The sequence below is a fragment of the Solenopsis invicta genome, chromosome 14 (genome assembly GCF_016802725.1).
Source record: "Solenopsis invicta isolate M01_SB chromosome 14, UNIL_Sinv_3.0, whole genome shotgun sequence".
NCBI classification, from domain to species: domain Eukaryota; kingdom Metazoa; phylum Arthropoda; class Insecta; order Hymenoptera; family Formicidae; genus Solenopsis; species Solenopsis invicta.
The window spans coordinates 580,320-599,489 of NC_052677.1; the positions used below are offsets into that span (position 1 = coordinate 580,320).

Consider the following 19,170-nt stretch of genomic DNA (forward strand, 5'->3'; position numbering starts at 1 on the left):
AATGCTTTAAGTATTCAAATGATTTATTAAAGCTTTGTTGTGATGTAAAAATTAATTGTAATAAACAAAATGTATTTATTTAAAGAATAACCAAGCTATTAATTGTATTGGAATTTCGCATAAATAATCCTGTATACTTAAAATACTTATGAAAGAATTACAATTATTTATTATTTTTTTAATTCAAAGATTATTTATTCAAAGATTAACATAATAATAAAAAATAACAAATAGAATAAACAAATTATAAAAATATATTGTTTTATAAAAGTAAAACGTAAATACAATTTTTTATGTAAATTTATTTTATTTAAAATAAATATTAATACCTTTGTAATGAGTGTAATATGTTCTTTAATATTTGGCAAACTAGATGGAATGTAACATAGTCCAGCAAAATTTAAACTCCTATAACATTTTACTTTTTATTTTCTTGTTTTAAAAAATTACAATGTTTTTTTCTATTATTTTGTTTTATTATTATATCTTAAGAAGCAATGTTATAACAATGAAATTACTATCGTACTAAATTAATATACATATGGTACAGTATATAATGTAGATGGATTGAAATACCTCACTTGATTCATTATGTTGACTTTTTTACCCGATTCGCAAAAAATTAAATAATGTAACAAATTAAATAAATGAGCCAAAACAAACATAGCAAGATCTTGTTGCTAATAATAATATTTTATATGTTTCAAATTCATATCGAACTGCGCGTTATTACTTTCGGTTTCAAACACTGTTCTTGAAATTGAAACTAATTAAATTGAAAATCAATTTAACAATATCGATGCTAATTTGTACCTCTAATATCTCCTTATTCTGAAAAAAGTGAATACTTTGTTGTGAAAAATATTACCTTAATCACGTTTTTTATATAAATATTTTTTAAAAAATAAACATTTTTTAAATGATATTTTAAAAAATATTTAATGTAATAAATACTATTTTTAACGAATATTATTTTTTCTATAATAGAACATTTTGATCTAGAAGTTAAAAGTGTTCAAAACGTTTTCATTTTTTGTTTTGTGTCATCTTGTGTCATAAACATAATTATTAAAACTCACGAAAAAGTTACTTATAACTCTAAATAGAATATTTTCAAAAAAAGTCTTTAATCTTTCTAAGTAATTAATTTCGATACATAAATTTTAAAAATTTCAAGAACTTTTCCAATATTTTTGTTTTAGTGCCGAAAATGTTAATGATATAAGTATTATAAGTTTCAATTAAAAAAAGCTATCTAGAATTCTAATAATTTTTTTGTAATTTTGAAACTAATTTCACGAAGATAATCATTTTGCATTACATTGATATATTTTTCATTTACGTACGAAGCACATGCGCATTTGAGAATATGCGTACGTGACTGGAAAGCAAAATATAAAAGAGAGAGGTAAAAGAAGGGAAAAAAGAAGAAAAAGGAAAGAGAAGGGAGGAAGTGTCACGTGTTTCTGTATATATGTGCCAAGTACCTTGCACTAATAACTCTACAATATCCTTGATTGGCGTCACATTTAACGATGCTAATTCTATTCTTAGACATTACTATTGATCTAGGAAACTGTTTTTGTGCACCAATAATTAAACATATTTAATATACAAGAAGAATGAATAAGAGTGATCGATGAGCTTACTTTTTTTCTTGAAGCATTCATAACCAATGCAGCCAGGCGTGAGGAAGCAAACAAACAGGAGCAACGCAATCAAGATAATTCCTACGCCTATCACAATTACGATTGGTAGGCCCCACGGGCCCAAGAAACCTTCATGCGACATTCACTGAAATTCACTGGAATTCGAATTTAAAGTTACTTTTAAATCGAAGCATGGTTACGGATAAATCCATAACTATAACACGATGGATCGTAGAGATAACCGATAACTCAAGGAAAACTCGCGTAACACAGACCTGTGTGTTTTAGTTAGTTTAAAATAAAAATGCTTGATGTTTAATCCCGATTTATCTAAAGAGTGTCAAGTAATGTAACGTAATTAGCAGGAAAACATTCATAATGAAAATTACATCATGTCGAATGTTACTCACGTTGAAACATTCACGACGAAACACTCACGTCTCATATTCGTTGCACACTTGCTATCGACGTGTCTCTTACGACATAGAGACATGAAAAATAAGCCGCTTTATTGTATACACACTGACACGCCGGATAGGAAACACTTGTGTCACCAATAATTCTCGACCACGTCCGAACCAAAGCTGGTAAAACGAACGGTAACGCTCAATGATACAGAAACATATTAGAACATCTATTCATAAATTCTTCCTATTGAATAGCTGATCAGAAAAGTAAAGATCCGAAACAAAGTACAGAATATTCCAAGACAACTGTATTTTTTCGTAGTACAAATAGCAAAAGGCATTATTGTATATCACAAATTTTTCGATTTTGAGTCATATATTTTCTAGATAGTATTATATCCACAATAGGAATATAAAAGGCGTTTTAAAAACGCCTTAAAGGTGTCTTAAAGCATGTTATGATTTTTCAAAAAAAATATATATATATGTAAGTTATAATAAAATATGTTTTAAAAGTATCTTCAAAACGTGTCTTCAAAATATCATGTTAAATATATAAAAGATATCTTTAAGACATTTTTATCATAACATATCTTAAAGAAATCTTTAAGTCTGGGTTTTTTCCGGTAACTAACATTTAATAAGAAAAGTCTTTTTTATCTCACTCAAATTTTAATCAATCTTAGCGCAAACGTTTATCATCACCAAAAATAAACGCACTATATTTCGTCAAAAATTCAATAAATTAAAGAAATAGAAAGTCAAGAAAAGAGATCAAAATTATAAGAGGGCAACATTTAAGAGTATCATCATGAAATTATTTAAATATTTAAATTAGATAATTAGAGAATCATCGATCTTGACATAGGTTTTCTAAAATGACACCCGCTTATTCCTCGGAAATTACACATTTCACTATGTTAATACTAGTAAAGAAAAATAATCTGTTTCGATAATGGAAGAAGTAAAAAGCTATAGTTCTTACATTTCTTTATTTTTATGTAAAATTAGTTGAAATCAAATTCTTTAAGTAGAAAACAAAATAGAAACAAAATAGTTTTAAAAAGCTACAAATATGTATAATAATTTAATATTAGCAATATTATACTCACTAATGTTTAAACTATGTAATTTGCAAAGAAAGTTATAAAACATTAAAGAAAATCACATAAAATTCTTTGAAACAAACTGTCTTATGACTATCATAATTTTCAAAGTAAATTTTATGAGAAAATTTTGTCCATATATTTTTTTATTCAGGTCAATATTAATAACACTCGATTATAATTTCACATTCGAAATAGATACTTGGAGTAGTATTTGTAGTAGTGAAAATTTTATTAATATTAGTTTTTTTTCACTCATCGCACATTCTACTTTGATCGCTTAATAGTAATTTAATCTCTTCATAATTATATTTATACATAATTACTCTGATTTCTTCAATAAATTTTTAAACAGTATTACATTTTGTGCATTTGTATTACTTTTCATACAAAAACTTCTGTTTTATATCCTATGGGATTTCGGACGAAATATTTTACATATAATATGTATCCATCCTTAGTGATGATGAATATTTGTGCCAAGTTTGGTTAAAATTCGAGTGAGATATAAAAAATATTTTCCTTGAGAGACACCCAAAAAGATATTATATTTAATTTTGCCATTAAATTCACTTTAAGTTTAACTTTGCTTGAAAATAATGCAAAATAATTATAGCGTCTTTCGCACTGATTATCACATGCATCAAGGATTTATTATGCACACCAGTTACGTAAAAGTAACACAATGAAATAACGAGTTTTATGCGCGGAAGTGTAGCCACGGTGTGCTGGGATCGGCGATAACATTCGCAACTGCGACTGAGACTGTTGGAACATATGCTTAATAACAAGCGCTGACATTCGCGCACCGTCCTGCATATCTCATATTACGTGCAATCTCACATTATACGTGAACGTTAATTTTAACGATAACGATAAATGTTAACATATTGAGCATTATCCAGAATATTTAATATGATCCGCGAGATTGATCACATCTGCCTTTTAAAATCCCGTCGGCATCAAATATCAAGATTGCGATACATTGTTGACTTTATAACGTTAATATTTCTAGATTATTGTTATATCGAGTAATCTCCATCCATAATTCATTAAAAAGAGATGCTCGATTAACGTCACTTACGAACGTCACCTATGAGGAACTGTCTGGATTCGATTGTCAATTACTTTCTTTCGCGAGTATCCGCACGTCATTCGCTTGATCATTGCAATCCCATGGTGACGATAGATGAATTCGCAGTTTCGCCGTTTGTTATATTCGCAAATTCGCGACTGTACACATCAAACGTTCTATTCTACTTCGTAAGCACCAACGTAAGAGCTCCGTACGTAGCCGTCTACGTCCTCTGTCAAGTGAACAAATGATAAAATGCGTATGTGACGTCGAGACGACGATAGGCGTTCTCCTTAGGAAGTTCTATGTCTCCGACTATCGTGCAGATAGTTCACGAGTAGGTGTGTAATACGCTGTGTTGGCTACTTTGATTAGAGACTTACGACTATACCATTTGCAATTGTAATATCAAGAATTCAACAGATAATTACTGAATCTTTTTTATTTGCTGTAAAAATAGTTCTTAATTCTCTATAGCAGTAGTTCGTTATTTAACTGTTAAAGCCGATTTTTAAAATACATATTTGAATAGTGGATGAAATATAAAAGAAAATTTCAAAATTTGTTTTTTAATGCAGTTTCTAAAAAACATAATAAATAATTTTAAAATTTATTGTTTTAATTCAAAACTTTTTTATTGATTTTTTAAAAGAAAAATACGAGATTTAAGATTGTTGTTAAAATATTGAATTATATGTATAATAATCAGTATTATACAATTTGTGAATGTAAATATACTAATTACCTTTTTTTAATTACTTACTTTTATTTTATTATTTTTCAATAGTTTATAATTGAAAAAACTTAGTTCAAGAGAGAGCATTGTAAAGTTGTGAGTAGCAACATGATCTTCCTTCAAGTATAACAATACGAGTAAGCATTTTTCGTTTGCGATTTTCTTTTTAGAGTTGAATATAATTATACACTCGGCAGCAAAGTTAAAGTATCACTTATTCTGACTCCCCATAGGCGAAATTCAAGAGAATGTAACTTTGTCATAAACAATCGTAAAAAAAATGTTAAAAAAATATTTTAAAGCTCGAAATATCTAGTTTAGAGATTGATAATTTATTAAACAATTTACAGATTGTTTATGAAGTTACGTGAATTCAAATAGGGATACGCTAAATCACAAAACTTTTTACAAACTTTGCAAAGCTCCACAGCGTGAAATAAAAATTGTACGCAAATGAGGTTTACAACATTCCAAAACGCGAATTTTTATCTTTAATTTGCGTACTTAACATATGATTTTTATTCACCAAGCTATTCAATATTAAAACAAAAATGGCTTTTTTTATATGTTTTAAAAGTCGATATTAAAAATATGTAGAAACATTAAACTGTAAAATGCGTTTTGAATCATTTGATTAATCATTTTTGTTGATTTATCATGTTACACTCTCTTTTGGAGAGTAACTGTAGATGATACTTAAATTTTGCTGTTGAACGCTCACTTAATGTTTGCTGAAGTCAATATTTGAATTTCGTAAAAAAAAGTGTAAAATGATCTTATTTTAAAGAGCTTATTTTAAAGAGCGAAACCTTTTGATTATAAGTTGATTTTTCTCGAAGAGAAAAAAGTTCTCTTACACTATGAAATAAAGGAAGAAATTCATGAAGGATTTTTAAAAATAAAAAATTTTTTATAATGCAATAAAACATCAAATATATCATGGATTATTTTTTTAATTAATAAATTTTTTTACAAAGTTTTTTAATTTTCAATTTTATGTTAATTTGAATAGCAAAATATTTGCAACTTCCTAAATTTGTTTAAATTTGGAAAATATTTGATTTTTTTAAATCTTTCTCAAATTTCTTACTTCATTTCTTAGTATAAAAAAATCTTCAAGTAAAATCAATTAAAATGATCAAAAGGCTTCTTCTTTTAAAATGAGCCCAAGAAAATAGTTTTACAATTTTTTTTACGAAGTTTAAATATCGACTTTAGCAAAGATTAAGTGAATATTTAACAGCAAAATGGATCACCTACAGTTACTCTCTCAAAGAGAGTGAAACATGATAAATCAACAAAAATGATAAATCAAACGTTTCAAAACGCATTTTACATCTTAATGTTTTCATGTACTTTTAATATCGACTTTGACGTATATTGATCTTTTACGGAGCTATACGGATATAAATAAAGATGCGGCTAAAGTTACAAATTTTGCGAGTTTATTTGACGTGAATTAAAAATCGCACACAAATGCAGTTTACAGCATTCGAAAGCGTAAATCTTTATCTTTAATTTGCGTATTTGTTGAATGTTGTACAATTTTTATTCATCGAATTTTTCAACATTGGAAAAAGGAAACCATTTTTGCTTCAGTATTAAATATTGGTAAATAAAAATTGTACAATGCTTAACAAGCACGCAAATTGAAGATAAAGATTTGCGCTTTCGAATGCTGTAAACCGCATTTGCGTGCAATTTTTTTTCACACCATGGAGCTTTGCAAAGTTTGTAAAAAATGTTGAGATTCGAAGCTTGAATAGAGTCCAAGCATGTTAATAAAACAGAATACCGTGTCTATATTGTAAAAGAACGTAATATGTGTTGCATTAGACAACTCTGATGATAAGCCGTTAAACGAATAAAATGACACCATGAGGAGAACTACTTTCACCGGGGGTTTGAGGATATAAATCTATATTTTCCTTAATGATACAATTATTATCTATAAAATTATATATGATTGATAACTAGACGCGGATGGCCAGCTATAAAAATGGGCGAACTTCTTTCTTTTTAAATATCCCTGCAGTTCCTTTTTTTTCTCTGCATTTATTTTATGATTGCACTAATAATTTGTAATTACTTTCTTCTCAGGTTTTTTTGCAGACAGGTCTTGCAAAAAAAAGAGCAAGAAATTTCTGTACAATATTCTTTACAAATTTATCTGTATTTCTCTGTAGTTGTGCCTTTAATTTCTCTTCAATTTTTCTGCAAATGGATTTTACAGAAAAAAGGCGTAGAAACGTCTTTTCTAATTTTTTTATAATATTGTCTACAAAATTAATACTTTTTTTGCAATTTTGTCTGCATATTCTCATCGATTTCTTTGCTAATACTCTGCTATTTCTCTGCCAATTTACAGATAAATTTCTCTGATATATTTTCACAAACCGCTTTTGCAAATAAACAACAGAGATACAGCAAAAAAATATTTTTGCCCGAGCACTGCCAGACGAACGAGAGTTCCGTATTTTTCATAAGCAAAGAATGACAAAATAGAATAAAAGGCACAGTATAATATAATTTTTTACTCTTATCCGTTAATCTAATAGATTGGTTTGCATTTGAAGTTCGAATATTTGTACCGTATTATCGGTCCTTTACATTTATAGCTCTATCTTCTTCCCCGGTTCCGCCGTCATGTTCGGTGGATTAAAGAGCTGGGAGTGAATGGCGTGACGAGGAAGCGGAATGGGGCGACTTTTTGCGTATTTCGCTGGATTTGATGGCTCTCTCGTTTGGGGACCGTCTTGACGGATACACGCGACTCGCAAGTAAAGTCAGAATTGTAACGACAATAGATTTCTTATAAATCTAACACAGCGACACTTGTAGCGCTCACGCGGATGGCGTACTGTTCATTGTTTCGTTACTGTGTGAATAAATGTGCAGTGTTTTTAAAACTCAATCTGGTCAATCTCTTAACGATACTCTCCCGTCTGTGTGAAAGTGCTCTAAGTCTGGGGCGAGGCTCTAGACCGAGACGATAAACGAACAACTCTTAATTTAGTAATAGTATTTTTTGCATAAACAAATCCCCAAAATTAGATTCCAAATTGAAAGAAAATAAGACAATTTTAATAAGACAATTTCATCGAAACTTTAATTCAAATTAAAATTAGATTTTTATTTATTATATATTAAGTAATCACCTGATACCTTTACTTTTACCGCCGAAAAAACCGAAAATATAATGTTTACTTGTTGACGGTTGAGCGCAGACTAACATATGCAGCATCGCAGTCATCGATCTCTATTTTCGCGTTTTTTGAAATGAACATCAATATATTCATACAGTTAATGTGCTACAGTTAATGAGATGTTCACATGTATTTAATTTACCCCTCAATTAACCCCGGTTTATCTTATGATTTCTCACTTTTGTATTGACAAGATTATTTTTTAAAAAAGAGTCCCCAATTGTGTTTCACTTTTTCAAGAAGAGACAAGATTTTGATTGATCTCGATCTCGTCTCGGAAAACATTATTACATTAAAGTAATTATGATGATGTGAAATGCTTTATTGATTAAATCATATTTAAATATAAATTAGTACATGCATTATACATATATGTCATGATTATATACAAATATTACGGGATATTAAAAATAATTATAGTAAACTGTCAAAATTCACGAGATGTCAATGATTCACAAGACAGCCAATTTCAGAGAAAAAATAAATGTATGTCATACAAATCGGCAATACTTAATGAAAAATGTGTTGATAAGAACACGAAATTCTTTGACACATAATTACATTTCCATTTATATGAAATAATGTTTCATATCATTACTGTTAGATATTGCAATTATTTCAGACATTTTGTATGAGTAACCTCTCTATGTTATTTAGATTTTTAATGGTAAAGTTTTAGTTTGAGAGGTTGGTAGTACAGTAAAAATATTAAATTCAGTTCTCATGATATAATTTACACACATGATCCTCCTTCTCTCATTTATTCTATTCTGTGGTCAACTCACTTTACTTCCGTTCCTTTTTCTATTGTACAACGGTGACATGTTTTTTTCTTATTTTTAATAAATCTGTAATTGTAACTCGTAATTTATAGGGCTTGTTTATTTCACACACGAGATATTTGCATTGCGTTGCCAATTCTAACAGGTTATGGGCCCAGTCTTGAAATAAGACAGCAGAAAAATGTGCACCGTGGATACAAAGTACGCCATAACCAAACTAAATAATACGAACTATTTCGTATGGAAGTTCAAGATGCAATTACTCTTGACAAAGGAAGGTGCATGGGAAACCGTTATAGCAGATCCACCGAATCCTGAAACGGATACATGAAAAAAGAAAGATTCTCTTGCATATGCAACCATCGGATTGAACGTAGAAGATGAGCAGTTAATTATTCGAAACGCGAAAACTGCTAAATCTGCATGGGATGCCCCGAAAACGTATCACGAGAAGACGCTAACAATGTGGTTCGACTAATAAAGCGTCTTATGAGTATGAAACTAGAGGAAGGCGCAGATTTGGAAATGCACGTCACACGCATAGCCGGAGCGTTTCAACAAATGAATGATATCGGTAAGGAACTGAAAACGGAAGATTGGCATGTTGCAGTTTTACTGGGTAGTTTACCAGAAAGTTACGATACTTTGGTGACAGCGTTAGAGTCAAGAGAAACCAATTTGACAACGGCCGTAGTAGAGCAACGTTTATTAGATGAATGAAACAAACGTAAGGATAAATCTTTTAGTGAAGCAAATGGTACGATGGCTTTACGTGTAAGTACAAACGCGTCAATCAAAAATCGAGAGGACATCGTATGCTTTTTCTGCAAGGAGAAAGGACATTTTAAACCTAAATGTCTGAAGTACAAAAAGTATTTGAAAGATAAGAAAGAAAAAGTAAAAGACAAAAAAAAGCAGTGCCAGCAAGCAACAAGCAAATTTAGTAGAAGAATCGGAGAAGAGCGATTTCCTATTTTTAACCTCAAAAGTTAGCCATGGATGGATAGTTGATTCAGGTGCGACATCACATGTTACATTTAACAAAAGTATGTTCGCTGAATTCAACGAGAATCATCAGGAAAAGATCTTCGTGGCTAATGGTCAACGAGTGGCAGTTGAGGGAATCGATACAATACAAATTCATGTAGTAAACAATGACGGAAAAAGACGATCGATTAAGGTTCAAGACGTCTTATATGTACTCTCAATTAATGGAAATTTGTTATCGTTATGTATCGGTCCGTAAGCTTGTGGCAAATGGGTTTAATGTCAATTTTGTTCCCAATGGATATTATAACATCATGTATCAAGATGTACAAATTGCTACAGCAGTTCTACAAGACAGCTTATTCGAATTGAAGGAGGTTAATAAAGTACTATTAACTATTGATGGAGGTCATCCGAAGAATTGTATACACCAATGGTACAAATGGTGTGGACATCGTGATTTGGAGGTCGTAAAACGTTTATTTACAGATGGATATGTCAAAGGTGCTGACATTGGAAAATTGTCCCATTAAAGATACGTGTAATACATATCAACAAGGTAAAATGACACGAGTACCATTTCCAAAAGCGACAGCAAAACAATCTAAGGAAATTATGGACTTGATTCATACAGACGTTTGCGGTCCCATGCAAACAATGATACCATCAAGGAAAAGGTACGTACTAACCTTTATTGATGACCACACTAAATTCTCCGTTATTTACCTGTTGCAGCATAAAGCAGAAGTGTTTAATAAATTAAAAAAATATATACAATTGGTCCAGACAATGTTTAATAAACGACCGAAGATAATTCGTTCTGATCGAGGTGGGGAGTATACTGGTAAAAAAGTCGTCAAATATTTGAATAAAAATGGTATACAAATTCAATACACTACAGCATATAACCCACAACAGAATGGCGTGGCCGAGCGTAAAAATCGAACGCTTATGGAAATGGCACGCTGTATAATTATTGAATCAAAATTAGATAATCGATTCTGGGGAGAAGCTGTAATGATGGCGAATTACATTCAAAATTGTAAAAGTCACTCCATACGAAGGGTGGTTTGGTCAAAAACCAAACATTCGTCATTTCAAATCATTTGGATCAAAGTGCTACGTTTAAGTTCACACGGAAAAACGTCGAAAATTAGATCCAAAAGCTATTTCAATGATTCTAATCGGCTGATAATAAATCAAAGGCATATCAATGTTACAATCCTTCAACGCAAAAAGTAGTCATTAGCAGAGAAATGACGTAAAATTTCATATTAAAAAGGAGATCTCTGAGGTTTACACAAAAATGATATCATTGGATATAGGACCGACGAATAAACCAGATCAAGACTTAAAAGATCAAGATGAAGAGGATCATAGCGAAGAAGAAGATCTAGACACAACATATCATTCAAACTGTGATGACGACAACAGTATTAACATCGTTTCATTAAGATGATTGGAACGAAGCACAAAGGGCATACCACCAAAGCGTCTGATAAACGAAATAAATGTTGTTCACAATGAAGTTAAGGAACCAAAGAGCTACAATAAGGCTGTGACTAGTCCATTTAAGGATCAGTGGATTAAAGCAATGCAGGAGGAGATAACATCTCTAAAAGATAATCAGACATGGGAACTATCAAAATTACCCAGTGAAAGAAAAACAATTGGCTGCAAATGGATTTACAAAGTGAAGCGTGGGGCAGATGGCAATATCCGTCGCTTTAAGGCTCGATTGGTCGCACAAGGTTATTCACAAAAATATGGTGAAGATTATGACCAAGTATTTGCACCAGTCGGGAAGCATTTAACGTTTCGCGTGTTACTTTCACTGGCAGCAAGAAATAAAATGGAGATATACCATATGGATGCCAAGACAGCATTTCTAAACGGAACTATAAACGAGGTAATATACATGAAGCAACCTCCTGGATTCATAACAGATCGGCTCAACTCGGTGTGTCGGCTAAAGAAAAGTCTGTATGGTTTAAAACAATCCGCTAGATCCTGGAAACAGACGTTACACGCAGCACTTTTGTCATCAGGATTTTTGCAAGGTGAGGCAGATCCTTGTTTGTATTGCAAGAAATTTAAAAACGATTGGTGCTATATTCTTGTCTGTGTCGATGATATTATTGTTGCGAGTAGAAAACGCAAACTCATTACAGAAGTCAAGTCAATGTTAAAGTCAAAATTTGAAATTTGAAATTTAGGCCCAATTAAGGTGTATTTCGGTCTCGAAATTTTTAAAGATGCAGACAAAATATATAATATCAGTCAGTCTACATATATTAAAGAGATAATTGCAGATTTTTCATTGTCTGACGCTAAAATCTCGGAAGTACCAATGAATAGCAATTATGGAAAAGATATAAACGAATCTGATATTCTGCCAGACACCAAATACCGAAAGTTGATTGGTCGTTTACTATATGCCAGTGTTATTTCGCGACCAGATATTTCTGCTAGCGTAAGCATTTTAGCACAAAAGATCAGTAGACCAACACAGCAAGATTGGAATGAGCTTAAACGTGTAGTCAGGTATTTGAAAGGTACAATCAATTTTAAACTGAAACTTGGTAACGTCAGCGTAGATGCACCACTTATTGGATATGCAGATGCCAATTGGGCAGAAAATAAACAGGATCGCAAATCAAACAACGGTCACGTTTTCTTCGTATTTGGAGCAGCGGTAAGCTGGTGTTGTAGAAAACAACCATGCGTGGCGCTTTCATCTACAGAAGCGGAGTTCGTGTCGCTTTGCGAAGCTGGACAGGAGGTAATATGGTTGAGATGATTACTACGGGATTTCAACGTCGATATGAAGACACCAACAGTTATCTACGAGGATAATCAGAGCTGCCAGAAATTTATTGAGGAGGAGAGACTGTCAAATCGAACTAAGCACATTGATACAAAGAGACACTTTATTCGACATCACATGGAAAAAGGTGACATCTCTTGTTCATACTGTCCAAGCGAGAACATGATTGGAAATCTACTGACGAAGCCACTGGGAGCAGCCAAAGTGAAGGAACTACGAGAAGGCTGTGGTTTATATGTTTGTAATAATTGAGGAGGAGTGTTAGATATTGCAATTATTTCAGACATTTTGTATGAGTAACCTCTCCAGTATTGCCAATTCATTGAGAGCTTTTCCTACCGAGACACGTCTGAAATCCTACGTGTAAGCTTCAAATCCTACTAGATTTTAATTTATCTATAAAAATGTTTTTTAATTAAATTAATAAAAAAATTTATTAAAATTTTAATACATTTAATAAAATATTAAATATGTATACGAGGTGTGATCAAAAAGTAAGGTGACTTTTTGAATTTCGCGCGCTCTGTACACTCTAATTTCAAAAATTTTTTTTTGTGTTGGTACACTCGTCACGATCATATGTTCACAGTTTTGACTATATAGCATGTGTTGTTTTTATGTGAGAAGCATAAAGGTTAGACTCGTGTTTGCGTTCTCGACGATTTTTTGCTGTTGAAAATAATGGAGCAGAGAGTTTGTATTAATTTTTGTGTAAAAAATGGTATTAAGTGTTCAAAAACTCTCGAAATGTTGACAGTGGCGTACGGTGAGTCAACTTTGAGCAAAAAAATGTTTATAAATGGTATAAGTTATTCCAAGAGGGCCGAGAAAATGTTAACAATGAACCTCGCTCTGGACGCCCCAGCACGTCAAAAACCGACGAAAATGTTCAGGAAGTGAAAAAAATTGTGTTGAAAAATCGTCGAATCACGATTAGAGAAATAGCTAATGATCTTAACATATCGTTTGGCTCATGCCAATCAATTTTAACGGATGTTTTGGGTATGACACGTGAGTCAGCGAAATTCGTTCCAAAACTGCTTAGCACACGTCGTTACTAGTGAGTAGTTTTTTGGCCAAAAACAATACGGAAAGTTTATCTTTTCGAATTTCGTTTTTGTGCCCAAATCGCTCTCTTCGATCCGAGACGACCGAGCTACTTACGACGACAATGACACGGCAGCGGACTCCCTACACTCGCGCAACTCCGGTTCGCGAGCGAGACCGCATGCTCCACTTGAGACAAGATGGCGTAGCCGGCTTCTTACCGTAATCGGATGCTTGGGAAAATGGAGCAGGATACTGATCGATGCGCTTCAGATTCACTTCCGTTTATTTAGCCGAGTTCTTACAGACGTTACGTTTAACAGACCATATAGGACGACAATCGATTCGACAGGACTCTCGCAAAAAGGAGCGTCTTGCTCTAACGCCGACGGAACCAAGAGTGTTCGCCGCTGTTCGTTACTCCGGAATTCCGGAGCGGGGTGGTCGACTAATCGATCAGATTGGTCGATACGCGCGGTGACCAACACATGACGTTTTGATCGGCGTACGCACATCGCAAACGCGTGGGAACCTCGCGATCGTCTCCGCGAACTGGCGCCATCGGGCGGCCGCCGCGTTTCGCCGCTTACAGCTCGGCCATCCTGCACACGCTTGGTCCTCCAAGCTTTCGTTCTTCGATCTGTCTCGACGCCACTACTACACGGACACTTAAAACTTCTTTCACGTACACACTTCTTCTCTTTTTTTTTTTTTGGCAGGCTTACAATTAATTTACCTTAAACCTAACTTAAACCTAACTTAAACTATGATTCTCGATCAACTTATATTCTATGAAAAGTTTACATTTTTTAAAGTGCTTAGGCTTTCTCTCTTCCCATCGGAGGTGGCGGCCTGATCCACGGTTTAAGACGGTCCGATGAGAGGATCGTATCTAAGGCACGAGGAGCGAAATTGAATCCAGGGATGTCGGTAATAACGTAACGGTTGTTACCTAGATCCTTTGTTACTCGATATGGACCTTTATAACTCGATTTAATCTTGCCGCTGGTCCCTGGCTTCACCCTCGTGTCTCGTATGGAGACTAAATCTCCGACTTGGTATACCGATGGTCGTCGCAGACGGCGATCTCGGTATGACTTATTATAGTTTCTTAATTTTTCAGTTGCCTGAAGGGCAGTTTCGGAAGCTTTGGATCGGCCGTTCGCTTTGGATATCGTCGACGGACGCCCATATCCGGCTAAACTGCGCGAGCGGGTAATCGAGATGATTCCGCTGATCGTACCCGAGAACTAACTTAGCTGGCGTCGTACCGATACCGGAATGTCGGGTATTGTTAATTATGTACTGTAAGTCGATGATCTTATTATGCCAATCGTTCGGCTCGCTTAGAATTTTGGTCAGAGTGCTTTAAATAAACCGATTCACCCTTTCGGCTAAACCGTGCTGCGACGGCAACTTTTCGATGCTTGATTCTACCACGCTCGACGAACTCAGCAAACTCGCGGGACTAAAAGCAGTCCCCCTGTCCGATACAATTTTGCTCGGGTTACCAAACGTTGAAAAGATATGGCGTAAAATTTTTACCGTTTCACTCGTGGCAGTCGTCTTGGTCGGCGTCACCCACATGAAACGTGAAAAGGAATCGATTACAACGAGGATATGTTTGCTGCCGTCCGCCGCTTCCGTGAGCGGCCCGAAATGATCTACGTGGACGATTTGCATCATCGCCGTCGCCGGGGGATACAATGACGTTTCCCCCTCGAAACGATTCGCCGATTCGTTAGCTGTCAAGCACGTGAGACAATTGTCTAGATAATCTTTTATACGTTTTCGCATCGCGATGAACCAGTAGTTTTGCGTCACGCCGTTTTATCAAAATCGTCATGGCCCACCTCGTTATGATGCGCTCTGATGCTCGGAGCAATCATCGATTCTGGAATTACGAATTTCAAACTACCTTCGACTTTGCGATACAGCAAACCGTCTACTAGCGCGTATTTACTGCTATCGCCGCGTTCGAGTTCAGAGCAGATTTCCTTATTCGCGGATCTGCCAGTTGACGAAATTCCAGCTCGCGCTCGAGGGGAAGTTCCCTCACCAGTCCCACGCATCGGCTCAATGCATCAACGTGCTGCATCCGCACTCCGGGGCGGTACACCACCTTAAAACGATAGTCCTGTAGCGTCAACATCCACCATGCGATCCTCGGGTTAAGATTCGCCTTATTTACGGCATAGACGATTGCATGGGTATCCGTCACGACTGTGAAATCTTTCCCGTACAAGTAGAGGCGGAAGCGTTCAACCGCGCGTACCACCGCGAGCATCTCGAGCTCGTAGCTATGATAGTTTTTCTCGGCCTAATTAGTTGACCGACTAAAGTAAGCGACCGCCGCCCATCGACGGTCGGGTTGTCTTTGAAGGAGGATCGCACCCAGTCCGACGCTACTCGCGTCAGTGTGGAGTTCCGTCTCGGCGTTAGGATTGTACAAGGCTAGCACGAGAGCTCGTGTCAGCTCGTGTTTTAACGACTCAAAGGCCGCAACGTGACGCTTGTCGAAATCATACACGACATTCTTTCTCAATAATTTGTGAAGCGGGCCGGCCTTAAGCGCGAAGTTTTTGATAACTTTCGAAAGTAACCTACGAGCCCTAGGAAGCGCTAAAGTTCGTGCACATTTCGTGGTTGCCTAAAGCCGCTGATCGCTTCGGTGTGTCTCTGGCTTAGAGTGATTCCTTCTTTGGTTATTATATAGCCTAGAAACTCGACCCGACTTTGCAAAAATTGGCACTTTTTATAATTTAATTCGAAGCGATACCGTTTCAATTGTAGTAGAACTTCGCATAGGCTAGTCAAGTTTTCCTCCACTGTATCCGACGCTATTAATATATCATCAATATAAACAAGTATCTGATCCTTTTTTATAAACGGTTCCAGGATTTGTAGAATTCGCTTCTGGAACTCCGCAGGCGCTTCGGAATAGCCGAACGGCAGAAAGCGATATTCATACTGGCCATCCGGTGTGGCAAAAGCAAAGTAATGCGTGTGCTTGTCGCAGACTCTAATTTGGTGGAAGCCGTCTTTCAAATCTAATAAAGTAAAAACTATTTTCCCGAATAGTCGTGCCAAGCAATCTTTAATGATTGGAAACAGATATTTTTGCTTACTAATGCGGCTATTCAACGGTCTCAGGTCTACGCATAGCCTGAGCAGACCTTTTTTCTTCCGGATCGGAATCACTCGCACGCAGTATGACGATCGACTGGGCTGAATAATGCCCCTTTGGAGCAAGTCCTCTACAATTTTTCGCAACTCTATGCGTTCCGCGTAGGCAAAACGCCGCGGCGCGTACGCGTAAACCAAGTCATCTTCGACCGGTTCGACCTCTTCGTTTTGCACGCGCATGATTGTGTTTATTAGTTCGCGTTTCGCATTTTTCCCGAAATCAACATTTGTTTCGCGAATGATTGACTCAGCCGTCTCCATCGTGACCTTGGGCTCTATTTGACAAAGTTCGGCTATGATGTTTGCTGAATATGTTTTCGCCGTTCGGTATTTCAATAACAAGCTTTCTCCGACGACGAAATCACGACCGAGAAGCATGCTAGGCAAACACGCGCTATCGTCAACGACAAAGAAATCTACGGTGAAGCTCTTGTCCCCGAGTGTTTCTAGCGTGATCGGCGTATTTGTTTTCCCAAGGACCGTGAGGCGGTCATTGGTAATACCACGCAACCGTTTTCCGGTAGGCAAAAACTTCACATTTCCCGATAACAAAAATTCTTTATAAATTTGGAATCTCATGATCGACACCGGGCTACTCGGTCAAGGCCGGCAGATCGCAACTTATTTGATTGACGGACGTGACCGTCGCGCAGGGCGCGACGCCAACTCCAACCGCTTGCCGCTCGTCACGTTAATTGCGGCGACCACGTTATCCTCCTCCGTCTCCTCCTCGACCGCTGCCGCTGTCAGCGCACGCTGCTTTGGCTGCACCGGTTAGATGACGTCTTTTTCTTCAAAACTGGGCAGTCGAACTGCCAATGCCCCCGCTCCTTACAGTAGAAGCAGCTGGGCTCGGCTCTGCACTCTTTATGGACGTGGCCCCTCTTGCCGCAATTTCGACAGGGTTTCTCCTTCGACTTCTGAGAGCTGGCGGGTGCGCTCGGCTTCTTATCTTGTTCCACTGCGCCTTCCACCACGCAGCGCATTTTTACTAAGAATTGGCTCACCGAGGCGTCAGGCAGGGTCAAGGCTGCCGATGGTGATTCCCCCGATGAGGAAGTGAATCTTCTCCTTCGTGGACAAGTCGAGGCGATTCATCATGGCCAGCTTGGCTATGGCGTAGCTGTGAAACGATTCTTTCGTGTGTTGCCACGTCTTCACTTGAATTCTTTGTAGTTGCTTATAAGCGAATTCGTTGCTTTCGAACATAAGAGACAATTCGTTTTTCAAAGCTTGCCAAGACTCTAGCGCCTCTCCCTCCAGGGAGTCGTACCAATCCTTCACTTCATTCTTGAAACGGCTAGAGGCTGCCAACAGCAGCACCCCGTCTGTGACTCCGTGGATCCTTCCGATATAGTCCACGCGCCTTATCCAGGCGGCCACGTTTTCCTCTCGTGCGCCGGCGAACTCTGGCATCTGCGTCGCCAGACACTGCACCACGTTGCCTCGCGGGAGGCGATCTAAGCGATCACCCTCTTCTCTTCTCGGGGTCCTCGTGGAGGACCCGAACGACGATTGCTCGCGCTCCGGCGGCAGTACGGACCGAACGCCGCTGGGCGCACTAATATTCTGAGCTGGCCTTTCTGCCTGGCTCAGGCGCTCCAGGACGAGCGCCATGAATTGTTGTTGCTGGAGCAGCATGTCGCTGCTGCTGTTTCATTGTTTCGGCCAGCAGCTCGACCGATTGGCGCAGCTGCTCCGTTGCGGCACCATCTCTCTCGACTTCTGTTCCGCGGCTCACTTTTCCTCCGTTAGCGGTGGGACCGTGCCTCTCCCTGTGGGAGAGTATTGCATCGATCAAAGCCGCGCGGTCCGGCGTGAAGGGGATGCCCGCGGCTATGGCTTCCTTCTGCAGCACCTCTATGGGTGCTATGTCCAGCTGGTCCCGATCCATTGCAGCACCGCACGATAGTCCCCGACACCGACACTCTCGACACGACGAAATTTACGTTCCACACGGGCAACTGCGACCAACCTCCGTCTGCCCCGAGGGATGTCTAGGTCGCGGTTCCCGCGACCGGTACCAAATCTTTCTCGGAGCAACACGACACGAAATGTCTACACTCGACTCCGACAACGCGGGCATTTATCCCACTTCTGAGGCTGAAAGTTTATCCTTTCGAATTTCGTTTTCGCGCCCGAATCGCTCTCTTCGATCCGAG

General features: G+C 36.8%; 2 protein-coding genes across 8 annotated transcripts in view; one reads left to right on the forward strand and one right to left on the reverse strand.

The window, feature by feature from the left end:
- The window catches only part of LOC105206064 (synaptotagmin-1), a 46,122-nt gene extending 41,588 nt beyond the window's left edge, over positions 1-4,534 (reverse strand). The window contains exons 1-3 of one of the 7 annotated variants that reach the window (XM_011175596.3): positions 4,247-4,534; positions 2,060-2,233; positions 1,650-1,804 (exon numbers count right to left, since the gene is read on the reverse strand). In XM_011175596.3, coding sequence (XP_011173898.1) covers positions 1,650-1,791 — 142 coding nt within the window. In that variant the 5' untranslated portion in view covers positions 1,792-1,804; positions 2,060-2,233; positions 4,247-4,534. The other 6 variants (XM_026138076.2, XM_039456985.1, XM_011175599.3 and 3 more) reach the window with 6 other exon arrangements.
- Positions 1-19,170, forward strand: part of LOC105200182 — a 112,490-nt gene that overhangs the window by 24,255 nt on the left and 69,065 nt on the right. The gene's annotated exons all lie outside the window — the stretch shown is intronic.